This window comes from Echinops telfairi, unplaced genomic scaffold (genome assembly GCF_000313985.2).
Source record: "Echinops telfairi isolate 266 unplaced genomic scaffold, ASM31398v2 ScPeMD7_655;HRSCAF=1070, whole genome shotgun sequence".
Lineage (NCBI taxonomy): Eukaryota > Metazoa > Chordata > Mammalia > Afrosoricida > Tenrecidae > Echinops > Echinops telfairi.
In genome coordinates, this window is record NW_022104553.1 from 30,687,030 (window position 1) to 30,706,149 (window position 19,120).

A 19,120-nucleotide genomic window follows, 5' to 3' on the forward strand; every position below is an offset into this window, starting at 1 on the left:
TCCCCCTGGAACTGTCAGTCCCGTTGTTTTCTCCTCCAGATTGTTCATCCAGCCTGTCCTATCCAGACGGGCTTGACCTTGCCTCTAGGCTCTCCCTCAAAGAAACAATCCACTACCCTTATCAGAAGGGAGTGGACCCTACTTAGGTGGGACAGGCTATACAGTCTGATTGCTCTAGATGGCTGATAGTCCTTAGGGAGAATAACCTCTAAACTGCTTGGGTTGACCTCCAAGTGTATAGTCTTCATGTTAGCAAGCAGCGTCTTAGGTTTGGCAAATATTTGGGGGACACAACCTGGGGAAAAATCCTTTTGCATCCCACAATCACAGGCCAGTGGGTAGAGTCTTGTGGATCCAGTGGCAGTAGAATCATCTTAGCACTGGCGTGGGTCTCCACGTGGCTCCTCCAGTTCCTAGGTCATGGGGTATATCAGCTTATCAGTAGAGAGTCTTTCAGGGAGTGAGCACTGAGAAAGTACGTTTCCCACCTCCAAGGAGGAAATCCAGGAGTTCCCAGAATTCCCGGGAGAAGGCCATGCCCACACAGAGGCCTCATTGGCTATGACCCGATTGGCAGACTAGACTCCGCCCCTTCACTCTGAATCCTCTCAAGTCCCTAATTGACACCAGATTATGTAACTACCACATATGTGACTACGGTATCAAGAAAACCATAAGAAACCAAACTTGACCAGTGGTTACCATAGGTGAAGGGGAAAGAGCATCTAATTGTTGGTAGAATAATTTGGAAAAGAATATCAATAGTTGGCTGTACAGCAGGAAAAGTATAATTAATGACACTGAATTTTACAAGTAGAAGTTGTGGAATTGGAGAATGGTCCGTTGTGCATATTTTTGCCACAATTAGAAGAAAAACAATTACAAGAACAAGTGACTACAAGGAAGAAGAAAATGTTCAAGAATTGACTATGATGACAATTTTACAGCTCTTCTTGATATGACTGCATTACTGAATTGTATGGCATGTGGATACAGTGTTAATAACACTGTTTAAAAAAAAAAAGACATGTTAACATTAGGTAAATCTGCTGCACAAGACCCCTGTCATGTATTGAAATTCAAGGATGTTACTTTGAGGATTAAGGTGTGCCTGACTCAAGCCATGGTCTTTCCCACCACCTCCGATGCATGTGAAGTTGGACACTGAATAAGGAAGACTGAAGAATGATGCATTTGAAACGCCGTGCTGGAGAAGACTGTTGAAAGTACCATGGACTGCTACGCGGACAAACATCTGTTGTGGAAGAACTGTGGCCAGAGTACTCCTTAGGAGCAGGGATGGCGAGACTTTGTCTTACATACTTTGGACATAATTGTCCAGAGAGACCAGTCCCTGGGGAAGGACACCATGCAGTGGAGGGGCAGCGAAAAAGGATGGATTGAGATGGTGGCTGCAACAGTGTGCTCAAGTATAAGAGCAATGGTGAGGATGATGCAGGACCAGGCTGTGTTTCCATGGAAACAAGGGCATCGGCAAAGACCTTCACAGGTCCTGGGTTTTAGGACTTCAACATAGTCTTCGTTTTTTTCCGGATTTTGGGGGAGAGGGGGCGTTGGGGGAAGGGCACATTCTGCGCAGTGCAGGGGGATGTGGTTGCAGGTGCGTTGCCAGGTGTTAATCCTTTAGTTTTAGGTGGTGGGGGGATTCTGGGGCGACCCTTGCAGGGGTCCCCTTGCAAACTGTTTACCTGCCGGCACGAAAACGCTGCCCTGTTAACCACCAGCTGGGTGTGGACCGCCCATGGGACGCCGGCACCCACGCCCACTGACACCTCTCTGCCCTCCTCTGCCCACAGGCTACGAAGTGACGGTGCTGGTGCGAGACTCCTCCAGGCTGCCCACCGAGGGGCCCCAGCCGGCCCACGTGATTGTGGGCGACGTCCGGAAGGCGGCCGATGTGGACAAGGCCGTGGCTGGGCAGGACGCCATTGTCGTACTGCTGGGCACTGGCAATGACCTCAGTACTGAGCCCCCCCTCTGCCCACGGCCTCCCCCTGCACCCAGGCCCCCAGCGCCGCCCCCGCCCCCTGCCCCACCCCTCCCACCCCAGCCTCCCCCACCTCCCACGAGTGACAGCCCTTCTCTGCCCTCTAAGGTCCCACCACAGTGATGTCCGAGGGCGCCCAGAACATTGTGGCAGCCATGAAGGCTCACGGCGTGGAGAAGGTCGTGGCCTGCACCTCGGGTGGGTGGCGGGGGTCCCCGGGTGGCGCTAAGCTGGGCGCGGGTGGATCCTGAAAAGGCCGAGCTCTGACATCCAGGGCCTTTGGAGCCATTCCGCGTTGCTGGGCATTTATTGGGCACTGACTGTGTGCCTGCACTTGGCTGGGGGCTTGGTGGTGGTCAAAGGGGAGGGAGGTGATATGCGGACACAGCTGCAGACACTGACCACTTGGGCTGGGACAGGGGTGTGGCGGGGAGGAGCCTGTGGGTGTGGTCAGGGAGGAGCCAGCAGGGGTGTGGCCAGGGGAGCAGCCTGCGGGCAGGGATTACGGAGGAGGCAGGGCAGTGGGAGGTGTAAAGGCCTCTGGGACTCCGGAGGCGGTCCCTTGGAAGCCCTTTCTGCACCGGCCAGCTGTCTGCCAGTTTGTGGGGCGGGCGGTGGTCATTACAGGAGCTGCCCCAGTCCCCTTACAGGAAGGAGACAGGTGCCACAAGGCAGCATTTGCTGTGCACCGCCACAAGCGCCTTAGAGATGGTTGCTAAAAACCTCACTGCCATCGTGACCTTTGAACTCTGGAGACCCTATAGGTCAGAGTAGAAAGGACCTTAACCCACAGGGCCTTCAGCGTTCCTGTTGGATTCTACCACCACAAAACACCGCCATCAAGGGGATGCCAACAGATAACAGCCCTGTGGGTTCAGCCCTGGGCTGCTAACTGGGACTTCAGTGGTTCCACACACACACACCCCTCTCTCCCTCTTGGGGAGAAAGATGAAGCTTCTTGGAAACTCCCTCCCTCCCATGAGTGGATTCCAACTCACGGCAGCCCTGCAGGACAGGGTGGGACTGCCCCTGTGGGTTTCCCAGGCTGTAACTCTCTCACGGCATTGAGTGGATGCCGATTCAATTGCCCCCGTGGCTTGCTGAACCGGTCACTAACTTTACAGGAGCACAGAGCCTCCTCTTTCTCCCACAGAGCAGCTAGTGGCTTTGAATTGCTGACCGTGCGCTTTGCAACCCAATGCATAAACTACAACACTAGGAGGAATCCTGGAAATCTTGCCCCGGGGACTGTGACTCTCAGTCGACTGGGTGGCAACAACAAGCTCTAGTTCAGACTGGAACTGCTCCGTAGGGTTCCCAAGCTGTCACGTGATGGGAGCAGACTGCCACATCGCTCTCCCCAGGCGCAGCTGGGGGGTTCCAACCACTAATCTTTCTGTTAGCCACAGGGCACTTTAACCACGGTGCCACTCGGGCGCCTTGCATCGCACAGTGACCCAAGCAACTTGCTGCCATCGAGTTGATCCTGACTCCCAGCGCCCCTATGCTACAGTGAGGGCTCAGTACCAAGCAGTCGGGGTCTCAGAAACCCACAGGGGCGGTCCTGCTCTGCCCTGGAGGGTCACTGAGTCAGAAGGGCCCCATGGCCGGGAGTTTGGGTTTTGTGCAGCTAAGGGGAATGAAGCCTGTGGCTGCCGGAGCTGGGGGACCCCAGGCGGTTCCAGAGGGGCGCCCATCTCTCATGGCTGTTTTCTCAGACAAATTGCCTCCCTGAGAGGGCCATGCCCCAGGCAGGGCCCAAGTGGAAAGGCCTGGCTGCCGGCCAATGGCTGCGGGAAGGAAGCAGAGCGAGTTAGGGGTGTTCTCTCACAGCCTGGCAGCGCGTGGAACAGACAGAACCTGCTGTTTTAGAATGGTCCGTGCCTGATTCTGCATAGCTTCTATATCTATCTATCTTGAAGGCCGGTTTGAGAGGTGAAAACAATGTCTGCTTCTCTGATAAAGCCCAAATCCCATCCTGACTCATAGCAACCCTACGAGCCAGAGTAGAACACCGCTTCTTAAGAGTTTCTGAGGCCGCACATCTTTATGGAAGCAGACAGCCTCACCGCTCTCCCTAGGAGAGGCTGGAGGGTCTGCACCACACCATACTTGCAGTTAGCTCCCCGCCCCCCACCTTAACCCACCATGCCACCAGAGTTCTATGATTTAAAATTAAAAAAAAAATTTTTTTTTAAAGCACTGCCATCTGACTCAGCGACCCCACGCCTCATAGATTATTCTTGACACGAACAGAAAACCTCAACTTTCTCCCTCGGCATGGTCAGTGGGTTTGAGCTTCTGATCTCTTGGTTAGCATTCGAAGTCGAAATCCACTACCCCACCAGGTCTTCTTTTATGATAAGGGACTGTACTAGTAACTGAATCTTTTGTTATTTTCTTCAAATTTCTTTTTGTTGAGGTTTGGTGGTTTGTTTTAAGACAATTGAGTTCTGTGTGTCAGGGTTTGTTTCTTTTTCTCATTTAAAACAAAAACAACTTTTGATTTGGAATTTTTTTCACGCTTACAGAAAGTTGTAAGAATGCCCCTATCGTTCACTCAGATTCACTAAGTATTCCTAAATTATTCTATTTTCCTCATTCTATCTATCTCCCTCTTTCTCTGTGTGTATTAAAATTTAAAAAACAAAACAAAACTTCACTGCCATCAAGTGAATTCCAACATGATTTATAGCAACCCTACAAAACGGAGCAGAACTGCCCCGTGGGTGTCCGAGATTGTCAGTTTGTACAGGAGTAGAAAGCCTCCTCTTTCTCCCTCAGAGGAGCTGCTGGATTTGGACCCAAAATCTTGTGTTTAGCAGCCCAATGCTTAGCCTCCTGAACAACCCAGGGTTCATCTACATTTTTCTGGCTCACATAAAATATAATTCCCCACCTCCGCTGGCTCATCTGAGGGACCCTGCGTGGCACAAAGGGTGTGCGCTTGTCTACAAGCCCTGAAAGTGAGCAATTTAAACCAGCCAAGATCAACCTCTGGTGCAGTTTACTCTGAGACCTGGGGTCCTGAGGAGTCAGAATTGGCTTGAGGACAAAGGGCTGGGGTTGACATCCCTCGTGGCCTTTCTCGTCCCCGTGCACTTTGCTAACGAACATTTCTAATCATTTTACTATGGAAGCTTTGAGCGGAAATGCCGACTCAAAATTTGGTGTTTTATCTACGAACACGCACACAATGGTTTTTGGTTTTATTTTGCAAAAGTATTGGACATTTGTTTCTAACTCCACCCCCCAGGACATTTTACCCCCTTGGTATTTCCTGAAAAAAGAAAAGGGAACTGGAATCCCAAAGGCAGCCCAGGGAGAAGGTTCAAGTTGGGGGGGGGGGGCGGTGTAGGAAGGTGGGAGGAGGAGGAATGGGAGCCAGAAGCTCGGAGGAAGAGTTGCGTTATGGGATTGCAATCAAAGTCACAACACACGTGCAAAGTTGTTGACTGAGAGACCAGGCGGTTCTGACCGCTGGCCCAAATCACAATACGACTTTAAAGAAGCAAAGGGAGCCTTGCCGGCACCGTGGTGAAGCGCCGATCAGAAGGTCAATGGGTTCAAACCCACCAGCTGCACCTGAAGGGGAAGCCGTGGGCAGTGGGCTTCATTGAAGATGTCCAGTGTCAGAATCCCTGTGGGACAGTTCTATTCGTTAGGGTACACTAACCCTCCATATGGGACTAGGGGCTGCTATAGCTACTCCTTGGGCGAGAGGAGGCTTTCTACTCCAAGAGGTACCGTCTTGGAAGCCCACCATGAGAGCTCTACTCTGTCCCTTGGGGTCTCTGTGAGGTAGTGTCAACCTGATGGCGATGGAGTTTGGGTTGGGTTGGATTTTTAAAGAAAAGAAATGAATTTCCTCTTCTGGAAGTACAATATGATTATGATACCTGAGAAAATGAGCCCTAATTCTCTTCTACCCTGTAATCATTAGAGGATACTATTCCCTCCATATTCAAATTTCACGGAAAGGATTAGAAAGAGCCTTGTTCTCTAAGGAGCTTGGAGTTGAGAGCCTGGGCAGGATCTTCCAACCGTGTGGAATTACTCAGGCCCATCAAGTCAGTTCCCACTCAAAGCCACCTTGCTCCGAGGGAGAAAAAGAATGTGGCTTCTACTTAGAGTAAAGTGACCAGATTTTAACATTGGTAAAGCGGGACACCGCTGATAAAACTCATATCCTGGCAAAATAGCCACATGGCAGCCGAAAACCGTATAGCTTGTCGTGCATTCTTTCCAAATATCAGGACTTTTTTTAAATGCCGCGGGACACAGGAAAAATTGTTAAAAATCAGAACTGTCCCACCAAAAGCAGGACATCTGGTCACCTTAACTTAGAGAGTTATAGTCCCCAAACCCACAGGGACACTTCTGCTTGTGAGTGCGGATTTAGAAGGCATGGAAGTGGGGTTCTGAGGCTCTGTGGCTTTGGGTCACAGAGAACACTGCTCTCTACCTCATGGGATTGGCCTGAGGAGCCAGGGAGATGATACTCCCACGCTGAAGCATGGCCACCCTGCGAGTGTCCATGGAGAACTTAGCTCCACGGGCTTGGCTGGGACTGGTTCTTCAGAAGTGGGTCTTCCCAGAAGCCTCTGGAGCACACAGCCTGCCCACCTTTCAGTTGGCAGCTGAGCCGCCCTATCAGCGGGCACCACCTTGTTGCACTGGGACACAAACAGGATCGCTATCAGATGGAGTCAAGGGATGGCAACCGGCCTGGGGTATTGGCTCTGTTTTGTTTCAGTAGGAGGAGTGTTAGGGCCCAAAGACTGCATGTCTGGATTTCACATAGGGAAGGAGGACCCTGCTCAAAGGCAGCCTTTTTTCAGCAGCTCTCCACCCTCCTCAATGCCGAGGCCCTTTCACACACTTCCTCATGTGCTGGTGACCCCCAACTCAAATTACGTTCGTGCTACTTCATCACTGTCATTTTGCTACCGTTCCGAACCGGGCAACCCCTGTGAACGGGTCGTATAACCCCCAATGGGGTCGAGACCCACAGGTTGAAAACTGTTGCTTTAAGCAAAGCTGGGAGCAGACGAGGCTGAGAGAGATGAGTGGAGTGGGCAGAGGATTGGCCGCGGTAAAACTGAGGCCACAGTGGAGCTGAAGGCATGGTGGGAGGTGATGTCAGAGAGGGGGGCATGATGGGAGTCTTGGTTTTCTCCTGAATGAGATGGAGCTCAAGGAAGGTTCTCACTCGGGTTTCCCCAAGGTCTCTCTCTCTGTGTGTGTGTGTGTGTGTGTGTGTGTGTGTGTTGATGATGGAGAAGGGGCAGGAGGTTCTCTGTAACCATGGAGAAGACTGGATTGCCTGTTGTCAATTTGGAATCAGCATGCTTTTACTGACGTGTGTGGGGTGGGAGAGAAAGGGGGGAGTCTGGGAAGATGCCCCCTGTTAGCCCGAGTTTCCAGAAGGCCGCGGGAGCTACCTACCACATGGTAATTTTGTCATGACCCAGGACAGGAAAGGCTGGCAGGAAGCTGTGGGCCCGTCCAGCCCATTCTGAAATCAGAGCTGACCCTGCCTTGTCCCCCTCAGCCTTCCTGCTGTGGGACCCAGCCAAGGTGCCCGCACGGCTGCAGGACGTGACCGATGACCACATTCGGATGCACAAGGTGTTGCAGGAGTCAGGCCTGAAGTATGTTGCTGTGATGCCACCCCACATAGGTGAGTCGGGCGGGGATCCAGTGGCCAGATGCCACCAGCCTGTGCCCTCCTGCTCTCTGAGGAGTCCCACAACACCTTCCCTGGTCACCTTAAACTTGCAAGCCTTCCCCCTATAACTCCCCACCTTCTTCCCTTGCTTCTAACATACTACCCAGTTGTATCTATGTAACACACTGCCATCGAGTTGATGCTGACTCAGTGACCCTATAAGACAGGGTCAAACTGCCCCTGTGGGATTCCGAGACTGTCACTCTTTACGGGAATAGAAAGTGCCATCTTTCTCCAGTGGAGTGGCTGGTGGCTGGGTTCCAAGGAACAGAATCCAGAGAGAGGGGGAAAGGGAGAAGAGCCCTATGGAAGCTGTATGATCTGTGACTTGCCTTCAGGAGACATGTCGATAGGAGCTCTGGTGGTGAAGTGGCTATGGGTTGGGCAGCAATCCACGAGGTCAACAGTTCAAAACCACCAGCTGCTCCGTGGGAGAAAGACAGGGCTTTCTACTCTGGTAAACAGTGACAGTCTTGGAAACCCTCAGGAGCAGATCTGCCCTGTCCTACAGCATCCCAATGAGTCAGCATCCATTCCATGACAGTGAGTATGGCTTTTCTGGTTTGTACCCTTATTTATTACACGCCAGTGCCAAGGAGTATAGTCGGTGCTCAGTGTGTATTTGTGGGGTGAACTGATACCTGCAAACATCCCTTGCAAAGGTGTTTTGGAGGGCACCAGGAAACCACACCTACGCTCCCTCTCAATGAATCAGACCGAGAGAGAGATTCATTCACTCGGCGAGTGTTTCTTACCCGTCAACGGTGTAGGTGTGCAGCGTCACAGTCGCTGTTGCTGTAAAGTGCCGTCAGTCACTTCCAGCTCACAGCGATGCCATGGGCCATAGAAGCAAACACCCCGGGCACCTGTGCCGGCCTCACAGTGAGCTCTGTGTCAGCCCATGGGTGCAGCCGCCGGCAATCTGTCTTCCTCCTTTGCTGACCCTCGACTTTACCAAGGTGATGCCAGGGACTCTTCCTTTCTGGTTATGTGTCCAAAGCATGTGAGGCGAAGTCTTGTCATCCTCACGTCTAAGGTGCATCCTGGCCATTGCCCTGACAACACAACCTGTGAAAGCCAGACCTGGGTAAGGCGAAAGCTTGTCAAAGCAGGAAAATGCAGGGATGTCCCGCTCTCTGGAGAGCAATAGGAAAGTGGTAAGACTGTACCCTGTCAAAAGTGGAAAACTTTTTTCCCTTTATTTCTAAAATTTTTTCTCCCATATCGATGTAAAGAGACGTTTATATGAAAGACATAGTTGTTCACAGTTGTAGAGATGGGCGAGTTCCAAGTCTGTGGGTCAGGCTGGAGATTTCTCCTGACCCATATCTAGCTGCAGGGCTGATGAAACCAAGATCTAGCAGATCAGATAGCAGGCGTCTGGCTGCAGAGGCAAATGAATACAAGGTTGGCAGCTAGGAGGGCAGGCAGTTGATGACCCCCAAGATCGACGGGCTATAAAGCAGGCCGCTGGCTCAAGTCCAAAGAAGCAAAGGTCAGAGGATGAGCCAGAGGACTGCAGGATCCAGTGCCAACAAAATGCAAGCAAGCTTCTCCACAGCATCCACTGATATTGGAAGCAGGCCACACCCTCCTTGAGGGTGTGGCCTTGTAGGCGATTTCTAGCCTTAACTGCCAAACCACTGAAAATCCTGGCCCAGCCATGTTGATAGAAACAGGTATAGAACTTGCTGCAGTCCCCGCTCTCACAAGTCTCACTGTGTACACACTGGTGTTCTAGCCTGTGCTCACAAGAGGCCGACGTTGCTAGTGGAAGAGGCAGGCGTTAGAGCTATGGTATTCATGTTAGCTAGTGATGAGTCAAATGGAACCATAAAGGATGGCCAGAGAGACGGCAGGATGCCGTTTGTTTGCCAGGGACCAATCAGGTGACTATCGAGGACAGGGAGGCTGGGCAGAGGGAACAGCAATGCAAAGGCCCTGAGGCACACACTTGCATCTTTTCTGCATTTGCTTGCTCTCTGGAAGAGCAATTCTACTTTGCTCTGTACCTTGTGGGGGCCCTGACAGGAGCACGTCAGCACTTCAGGTGGCCCATCTACCACAGCACTGTCTCTAGGTCCTATAACACCTTCCAGTGGCTACAGAGAACTCAGAGGCACTGCTCAGGGTTTATTGAGCAGCTTTACAGGTTACAATTCAGCTGAGAAATGCTCGATTCAGTTCCCAAAGGACCTGTTAAAAAAGTTCCTTTTGGGTTGTTAATGAAGGCCCAAAGGTCAGGCCACTCCTCTGGAAGCCTCAACAGTAGGGCCCTCAGCTCCAACACTGGGCCCCCAAACCCGGCTCCCCCAATTAACTGCGCAGAGGCACCCCCTCTGCAGGCCAGCCTCCTGCCGCAACGCGTGACTTCTGTGAGCTGAGAAGTCCACCATTCTGCCGCATGTTCTGGCTCTGGGTTCTCTGCTGCTGCTGCTGCTGCTGCTGCTGCTGCTGCTGCTGCTGCTGCTGCTCTGCCCCTCCTGTCCAGTCAAAGCTGTCTGCTGGATCAAGGAGCTTTATTGCATGGGGATCTCAGGGCTCATGGGATGCGTTCCATTCTGACGCTTCTCTTTTCCTGGGAGCAAAAAGCCCCCATCTCTTGCTTCTGAGGTGGCTCATTTTATACCTAGCTGAACGGCAGTCACAATTAACCCTGTTAACTATCACTCACAGCTGAATCATAGAACCCAGTCAATATCTTCCCCCACCTTCTCACCCAGATCCATCAGGAAAACAAAGGTGGCAGTAACAGAGGCAATGACTAGAAGAGCCGTGTCAAAGAATCCGCTGCACCATAGCCCCTTCTCGTATACTACAGACATAGAGATGGACGTCTGTTTCCGATCCATGTAGAGTGGTTTGCAGACATCATCTCGCTCTGCGCTCAACAAGCATCTCCCAAGAATGAAGCTAAACTCTCAAAAATCAAACACTGCCGTGGTTGATTCCACCTCATAACGATCTTAGAGGACAGGGTAGATCTGCCCCTGTGATTTACCGAGGTTGTAACTCTTCACAGCGGGAGAGAGCGCCGGCTGCCTCCCAAGGAGGCACTGGTGGGTTCGAACTGCTGACCTTGAGCTTAGCAGTCCATGAGATGCCCTCTCAACATTGTGCTATCCCCACTGTCTCGGAAAGACCTAGTGGTGCTCCACGGCTGTGTGCTCTTATAAAGACTTAGGGTCTCAGAAACCCTCTGTTGGGTGGCTGTGATTCAGAATCAACTCGGTGGTAGTGAGTGTCTAATCCCTGCATGCAGGGATTCCTATCTCTTTGCCCCTTGCTTCGTGCCCAGCACCTGCAGCTGGTAGGTAACCCATAAGAACCTGTTGAATGAATGGTGCGAAGGAATCAAGCAAGCACCCTGCACGTAGGAAGGGGCTCATACATGGCTGGGCGGTATAGCGACAGCTGGTCACACAGGTGGCATTCTGGAGGGTCACGAAGTTAATCACACATCTCGGGAGGCGGAAAGAACCATGTGTTTCACTTGGCCCTTGTGTCTTTGCCTCACAGGGGACCAGCCTCTGACGGGAGCCTACTCGGTGACCCTGGATGGACGAGGCCCCTCTCGGGTCATCTCCAAACATGATCTGGGCCACTTCATGCTGAGCTGCCTCACCACCGACAAGTATGATGGGCACAACACCTACCCCTCCCACCAGTACGACTAGCACTGTGCCCCATCGAGCAGGACGGCATGCTGGGAAATGAGTAGCCCAGGAAGGCCAGCTGGAGAGTCCAGGAGCAATCCATCTTGAGCCAAAAGCTTCAAATTATTAAAAAAAATACCTCGCTCTGTGATGCTTCCTTTTTTTCTAGTAACTCCGGGTGTCTCTGCCTCCGTTAAAATTGCTGGGTCTTCATTCATTCACTTGAAATCTTCATCTGTGTGTCAGAGGAACCCTGGTAGCATAGCGGTTACTTGTTGGGCTGCGATCCTAATGGTCTGCAGTTCAAAACCACTAGCCACTCCTCAGGAGAAAGATGAGGATTTCTACTCCCATAAAGAGTTAGTTTCAGAAACTCACAGGGGCAGTTCTACCCTGCCTGCTAGGAGTCAGCATCGAATCAATGGCAGTGAGGTTGGATTTGGGGTTTTCTCTATCAGCATCCCTGCGTGCTCAGAGGGTTACAGGCTCAGCCGGCTGCTAACCCGACAGTTTGGTAGTTCAAGTCTACCCAGAGGCACCAGGAAGAAAGGCCTGGCAATCCACTTCTGAAAAACCAGCCACCAACAACCCAGTGGAACTCAGTTCCATTTTGACAAACACGGGAATGAGTGTTTGTTTGTTTGTTTTGTCTGGCCCTGTGCTGGGGACCCTTCAGTTCCCTTGAGGAGACAAGCCTAGCCTTCCAGGGAGGCCAGGGAGCTACTGGGGAAAGCACAGTGGAGCCGGGAGCCCCATGGAAGAGGGATCCTTCACCCAGCTTGAGGAACCAAGAGGGCTTTCTGGAAGGGGCATGTCTGAGTAGAAGCCTAGAGGGGCCAGGAGCCTAGAGAAGGTTCAGGGTAGGTAGCACTCTTGACCGTGAGCCCACAGAAGCTAAGACCAGGTGGGTCTTAGAAGAACTAATAATCTATGCCCTATAATTAATGCCAGGAGCCCTGGTGGCACAGTGGTTAAGCTCTCAGCTGCTAACAGACAGGTGTACCCCACCAACCAGTCTGCTTCCGGAATGATTCCAACCTTGGGAACCCCCTGGGGCAGTTCTACTCTGTCCTATAGGGTTTCCAGTGGTAAAGGGTGGAAAGTTAATACTTGTACTCAAGTGGGGGTGGTCAGCCACTGATTTGGGGGGTGGGGGTGACAGGGAGCTCAAGTTGTGTAGCATCATTTATAGTAATTTTTTTTTTAATGAGCTTAAATCAGGTGTTATGAAAGGAGGGGGCCCAAGTGGAGGCAGGAGTTAGGGGGAGGCAGCCAGGTGGGTATTTCAGTAGCATAGTGGGTGTGTGTTAGGCTGTGATCTGCAAGGCTAGTGGTTCAAAACCACCAGCCACTCCCCCGGAAAAAGACAGGGCTTTCTACTCCTGTGAAGAGTTACAGCCAGGGAAACCCACAGGGGCAGATTCACCCTGTCCTACAGGGTCACTACGTGTCAGTATCAACTTCCGTGGCAGCGAGGAAGCCCCCAACCCAAGATATCTGAGTATCTGCTTTTTTGCAGCCCACCCTGGGTCGTTCCTGGTGGCATTGTGGGTTAGGTGTTCAGCTGCTAACCGCAAGGCCAGCAATTCAAAACCACCAGCCTCTCTTTGGGAGAACGATGAGGCTTTTTGCTCCTGTAAAGAGCTATCAGCATCTGGGACACTCACGGGACAGCTCTGCCCTGTCCTACAGGGTAGGTACACGCCACCACTAGATGGTAGTGAGTTTTGGGGTTTTGTTTGTTTTCCCTCTGGTTACTATGGTGTTGAGAGCGCCTGAGGGGTCAGTACTGGAAGGAGTGGCTGAGATCGCCTGGGGGCACCGGCTGCAGGGGGAGGAGGGAGGCCGGCTGGGAGGAGCCGGAGCACGGCCTGTGGGGGAGGGGTGGCAAGCAGCTTAGAGGCCTCCTGTGGTGATCTGGTGACAGGTTTACAGTGCCCCCGGCCACGAAGAGGGGCAAGTTCGGAAGGGGGAAAAAGGGGGGGAATTGCCCCTCTTCCTAAGCATGTTCTTCCCTGGAATCCATTGTCCTCTGACTTTTTTCCCAGGGGACACCGTTTCCAGGCCGGCCGGAGGCACCCGCCCCCACCTCCATCCCACCGCCCCTGAAAAGCCCACTTCAGTCCAATGCTGCGTATGCAAACAGCAGGTTGGCTCGTTTGACAAATTCCAACCGGTGGGGACTGGTCTGGGGCGCTGGAAACCTCCCGCTCCCAAAGGTGTGCTGGAGAAAACCGGCCCCCACCCCCACCCCCACCCACCCGGTGAGTTTGAGCCTTGCTCTGCGGGTGGGGCCGGGCGGCTCGGTTTTCAGAGCGCAGCCTGCGCACAGGCAACACACTTTTTGTACAGCCCTCTGCGGGGTGGGTGCCCCGGGAGTGGCTGAGAGCACCCTGATACTTGTCCAGGGGACCCACCTTCCAGCCAGCCACTAATGAGGCGCTGCCAGGTGCAGGAAGCTGTGGGGTCCTAGAAGCGTTGTTCACCCAGTCTGGGGCGTCGAGGCGGGAACCTCGGGGGTGAGTAAAGCAGAATGGAGGGTGTACGGATATGGGGAGGCCCCGGTGACCGGGGCTGAGCGCTGGGGGAGAGCGATCGGGCAGTCGGCTTTTCAGTAAAGGTTCCAACCCAAGAAACTTGTCTCCATGGCCATGGCCAGGGTGAGCTGCGGCCCGTGGGGCAGGTCGGAACTGCCCCGTGCGTTTCCGGGACCGGACTATGACAGTCTAGTAGGAAGCCCCGTCGTTCTCCCGGGCGCTAGCTGCTGGTGGTTTCGAACCGCTGACCCCGCGGCCCACCGCGTAGCCGCTCCGCCGCCGGCGCCCCCGGGAGGCTGGGCTTTGTAAAGGCTGTGGGGCGGTTCGGCTCTACATTCCCGGGTCCCTATGAGTGGGGACCAATGGATGGCGACCCCGACGGGGTTTCGGCACCAGGGTTTGCTGCGTGCCCGGCATCAAAGTGGGCAGCGGGCCGAGGCCAGCGAAGAAGAAACGCCTGCGTCCGCGGTGGGGGAGGGCGCGGACGGGCGTTTCAGAAAAAGTGACTCACTGTGGCAGCGTGGGAGGGGAGCGCCTCCGGCCAGGCCGGCCAGGGGACTGGTGGCCAAAGCGGGCAGGAGGGCGCCCCCAACGAGCTGTCAGCAGCGAAGGGACCATTCTGAGAAAGGATGGGGCGAGAAGTCCCGAGGATTTTAAAAAAAAGGGCACGCACTCCGTAAAGCGCTGGGGAGCCGGAGAGGTAGGGCAGCGACGGGGCGGGGCTTCGGTCACCCAGGCAACGGGTCGCGGCAGCCCATTGGCTAGCGTTCCGTTGCGTCATCCCCCGGCTCGCGTGCCAGCTCTCGGAACCCCGGGGGCGAGGTCTGGGCGAGAGGTGCAGCCCCGCCCACCTGGAAGCGGGATGGGGTGCCAGCGGGTCTTCTCTCCCGATGGGATCCTGGCCTGGCATAAAGGGGGCTCCGAAAGCAATGCCGACGACCCGGGAGAGAGAAGGATAACTAAGTTGCAGAAAGTGGTTTTAAATGCTCTCTCGCGCTCCACTGTGGATGCGAAGCCACGCCCCGAGCGAGTCGGAATCCTTTACATGGTTCCGAGCGCCAGGGAGGGGAAGGCGGGGCGGGCGTCTCCGGCTGCGGGTGGGTGGCTCCGCCCAGCCAATCGGTGCCCCGCGGCGGGCAATGCTCCAGCCAATCAAGCCCGCGACTCCGCTCCGGGGCGGAGCTGGTTGGGCCCAAGGCCAGACAGAGAGGCCCCCGGGAGGTGAGCGAGGCACCAGCCCTGTCCTGGTGGGTCCAAACGCTGCAGCGTTCCGAGAGGTGGTCCCTGCGCAGCAAGGCAGTCAGGTGAGGAGTCAGGTGCCCGACTGCAGATCTACCGAGGGTCGAGGGAGGTGGAAGCGCGACCCTGGAATTGTGGTGACGGGGTCTGGGCGGGCGTGGGGGCGCAGAATAACAGTGGTTTGGGAGGTCTGCGCACAGGGCACGGAGTTCGAGATCCGGAACGGGAGGCAAAGTTGTTGGAGCGGGATCTTCAAATGGAGGGAGTCCCTAGGAGGGGTCATGGGGGTTTGGGGCGAAGTGAGAAAACTTGGGAGAAAGAACTTTGCGCCCAAGTCATCTGGAGATTAGGGCAATTGGTGTCTCCTGGTCGGGTGGGATTAGGGAACCTCCTACTATTCGGAAAACGGTGCGAGGTGTTTGGGGCTGGGGGATTTAGGAGCTGGGATCCCAGGCATTCAGATCTCAGGGTAATGAATCTTCCCGACGCAGTGGCCGGGAGCATTCGCGCTTCGGGTCTCCGGGCCGGCGGGGTAGTTTGGAGGTGAAGTCTAGGGGCTTCTGGCTGTTGGGGCAAAAGTTAAGGGGGAAGGTCTCCCAATTGGAATACCTCTTCTCCCGACGGAGTGGACCAAAGAGCACTGATGCTCTTGCAGATGAAATGCGTCGGGGTCTCCGAATCTGAGAGCGAGTTTTGAGAAACGATCTGTACCTGCTGGGGTCGGAGGAACCGAGAGAAAGCAGTTTGGGAGCTCGGGTGGGGGATGGGTGTTCCGGGCGTGAGTTCCGACCCGCCGCCGGGGAGGCAGGGGAGGGCGGGGCGGGGCGCCCAGCAGCTGGACGTCCGGGTTCCCTTCCCCCCACCCACCCGGGGTCCGTGTGCGCATGTCCTGCGGGAGGGTGGGGGGTGTTTCCTCTCCGCGAGCCCTCTGGGGATTGTAGTGCGTGCTCCACGTCACTGCCTGTGCCTGCTGGCGAAGGGGCCACGTTCCCAGAAGCCCACGGGCGAGGCGGGGCGGGGCGAGGTCTGATTGGGTGTGTCCGAGTGGGTGGGGCTTGGCGTGACTTTCCTTCTAGCCAGTTTTCCTCCAGGGCGAAATTCAGGCGGGGGCTGGGCAGAGGGCGGCCTCTTCTAGCTTGGGGGAGAGTTCCCAGTGAGCTAAGGAAGAGGGCACGAAAAAGAAATAGTCCCGTGCACCCGCAGGGCTCCCCGTAACCTCAGTAGGAGGGAGCTTCTAAAAGTTCGTGGCCCAAAGGAAACTGTTAAGGGAATAAAGGGCTAGTAGCTCCGATTTCTGAACCACTACGTGTGTGGTAGGCTCTGTGCCTACTGCATGCATGACGTCCTTGACAACGTGGTGAGAAGTATTTTTGCCATCCCCGTTTTTCAGATGAGGAAACGGAGGCCCACAGGGGTGACTGTCTTGTCACTTCCATCTCACAGCCGAGCAGTGTCCAAAGGCAGGATTCAAACCCAGGATTCTCTGCTTCCAGTCCAGGTCTCTAGAGCACTGAATGTCGTGGGGAGAACAGATTGTAAGACTCAGAGTTAGGAGCCCTGTTTTGCAGATGGAAACCAGTCTCAGAGAAGTAAAGCCACTTTTTGAGGCGACTCGAGCAAGTGGGTAAGATGCAGCCCCCACCATGTGCAGATCTTTTACTCTCCCCAGCCCTGTGAGGTTCACACTAGCTCCATTTTGCAGATGAGGAAACGTGAGCGCATTAAAGGCATCAACAAGCCGACAGCGAGAAAGTGGGGTTTGAACTCGCCCCCTGGGTCTGACTTGCCCTCTCTCTCCACAGAGCATCATGGGAGGCTTGAAAAGGAAACACCCGGACTTGGAAGAGGAAGAAGAAGAAGAGGCGTGGGGCTGGGGCCCAGCTGGCCCTCGGAGCTATCAGCAAGCCCTTCTCCGAATTTCCCTCGACAAGGTCCAACACAGCCCAGGCCCCCGCGCACCCAGCCTCCGCAGACATGTCCTCATCCACAACACCCTGCAGCAGCTCCAGGCCGCTCTGCGCCTCACTCCGGCCCCTGCCCTACCCCCAGAGCCCCTCTTCTTGGGGGAAGAGGATTTCTCCCTGTCAGCCACCATCGGCTCCATCCTCAGAGAACTGGAGACTTCCATGGACGAGGCTGAGTGCCCTCCCAGCCCAGTGGTCCTACCAGGCCCGCAGGCTGAATCACTGCCCCAGGCTGATCCTGTCTTCCTGGAGTCCCTGAGTTCCCGGTACCTGGGTGACTCGAATAACTCTGGCCTGGATGACTTCTTCCCGGACATTGACACGTCGGCGGTTGAGAAGGAGCCCCTGGTGGCCCCTCCAGAGGCCCCTCACAACCTCTTCTGTGCCCCAGGATCCTGGGAGTGGAATGAACTAGATCACATCATGGAGATCATTCTTGGGTCCTAAAACTCTGGGGTGGCGTGGGGGACCTTTCTCATCTCGGCCTTGGTTGGCTGGCTCCCCGGGTGCTCCTCTGTATTTGTTGGGAGGGGGGGTGCCAAAGCATAGGCCAAGCCTCCCTACTCCCCCAATTTCAGGGTTCCACCAACCATTTTGCATGTGTGTGTGTCTGGTGACCCCAGCCTTCCATGAAGGCGGGTCTTCTGGAATTAATTTATCTCTTCCAAATGCCTTAACAAGACTGTTTCGGGGGGAGGGGGTATCTCATTGCTCCCTCCCCATATTTTTCTGCCTTTTCCTCCTCCTGTGACCACTGGGGCCTCAGGGAAGAGAAATCTGGGCCAGGGTCAGATGGCCTGACCATGCCACCTGGTTGCTGTGAAAACCCAGGCTCGGCCTCTTGCACCTCCACAAGAAGGGACAGGGAAGAGGCTGGCCTCCTCCCTACAGACAGAATCCACCTTCCTGGGCAGGACCTCTGTTCCTAAAACCAGGCCGGATCACGTGCAATAGGGTGGAAACCAAACTGTCCCATGCCGCGCGGTATTTAACAGAAAAGGCGGGTTTTGTGGTGGCTTTTTTTTTTTTTTTTGATGGTTTGTAATTGTATTTTTTAATAAAAGTTTCCTTTTGGCAGCGGTGTTGCTACCTGAAGTCTGTAAATATTCTTGGGCTAACCTGAGGGGCCTGGCCCGGTCTCTGGACACTTGCACACTTGCCCCACCAAGCTGAAACACGAGATGTCCGGTTGAGTGTTCTTTCCGACCCGGGCTGTGCCAACCACCGGATATGAATGAAGCCCTTGTTCTTAATGGGTGGAAGTGGTGGTGGTAGGCATCGTCCAGTTGGCTCCAAATCATAGCAAGCCCCACATCACCAGAGAAGGAAACAATGTCCCACCCCAGCCATCCTTAGAGTTGTGACTGTCTGAGCCCATTGTTGGCAGCCATGGTGTCTATCCATCTCCTCGATGGTCTTCTTCCTTTACCATGACTGCTGTGTGTGGTGACCCTTCCCAAGGACTGGCCTCTCGATGACATGTCCAAAGTACGGGAGACAAAGTCTCGCCATTCTGTCTTCTAAGGAGCATTCTAAGGTACTTCATGAAAAGATTGGTAGTGATTCCCATTTGCACAGAAGGAGCCTGAGGTTCACAGAGGCCAAGTCACTGCCTCACAGGGAGTCAGGGCTCAACTCGAGTCTGTCCCCAGAACGTATAGGTCTAACGAATGTATGTGTGGTGTGTCATGGTGGATCCGGACTCCCAAGCCAACTGTACTGAGCCCATATTAAAAAAAATAACAAACACTGACATTGGGTCAATTCTGACTCATAGTGACCCTATAGAAAAGAGAATTGCCCTCTGGGTTTCCAAGAGTAAATATGGGAGTAGGAAAACCTCACCACCACACGCTGGAGGGACAGTGGTTATAAGATGGGCTGAGAGCTGCAAGGTTAGCAGTTCGAAACTACCACCAGCTCCTCAGGAGAAAGACTTGGGGTTTTTTTGTCTTCCAAGCAGGTGTGGGTTTCAAACCACTGAC

The 19,120-nt window shown here is 54.2% G+C and overlaps 2 protein-coding genes across 5 annotated transcripts in view; both read left to right on the top strand.

Annotated features, from left to right (window-relative positions):
- The window catches only part of BLVRB (biliverdin reductase B), a 24,014-nt gene extending 12,473 nt beyond the window's left edge, over positions 1–11,541 (top strand). Inside the window, exons 2-5 of the mRNA XM_004710336.2 lie at positions 1,818–1,982; positions 2,117–2,206; positions 7,563–7,691; positions 11,259–11,541. Coding sequence (XP_004710393.1) covers positions 1,818–1,982; positions 2,117–2,206; positions 7,563–7,691; positions 11,259–11,416 — 542 coding nt within the window. The 3' untranslated portion in view covers positions 11,417–11,541. The remainder of the gene's footprint in view (positions 1–1,817; positions 1,983–2,116; positions 2,207–7,562; positions 7,692–11,258) is intronic.
- Positions 11,542–13,836: 2,295 nt separating this feature from the next.
- SERTAD3 (SERTA domain containing 3) lies at positions 13,837–18,166 on the top strand. 4 transcript variants are annotated; one of them, XM_045292532.1, is made up of 2 exons: positions 13,837–13,914; positions 16,974–18,166. In XM_045292532.1, the coding sequence occupies exon 2, from the start codon at positions 16,980–16,982 to the stop codon at positions 17,580–17,582; it is 603 nt and encodes a 200-aa protein (XP_045148467.1). In that variant the 5' UTR covers positions 13,837–13,914; positions 16,974–16,979; the 3' UTR covers positions 17,583–18,166. The 4 variants fall into 4 exon arrangements, with proteins under 4 accessions (XP_045148467.1, XP_030742256.1, XP_045148465.1 ...); XM_030886396.2 differs by lacking the exon at positions 13,837–13,914 and adding an exon at positions 15,154–15,236; XM_045292530.1 differs by lacking the exon at positions 13,837–13,914 and adding an exon at positions 15,174–15,236 and having other exon boundaries at positions 16,562–18,166.
- The last annotated feature ends 954 nt before the right edge of the window (positions 18,167–19,120 follow it).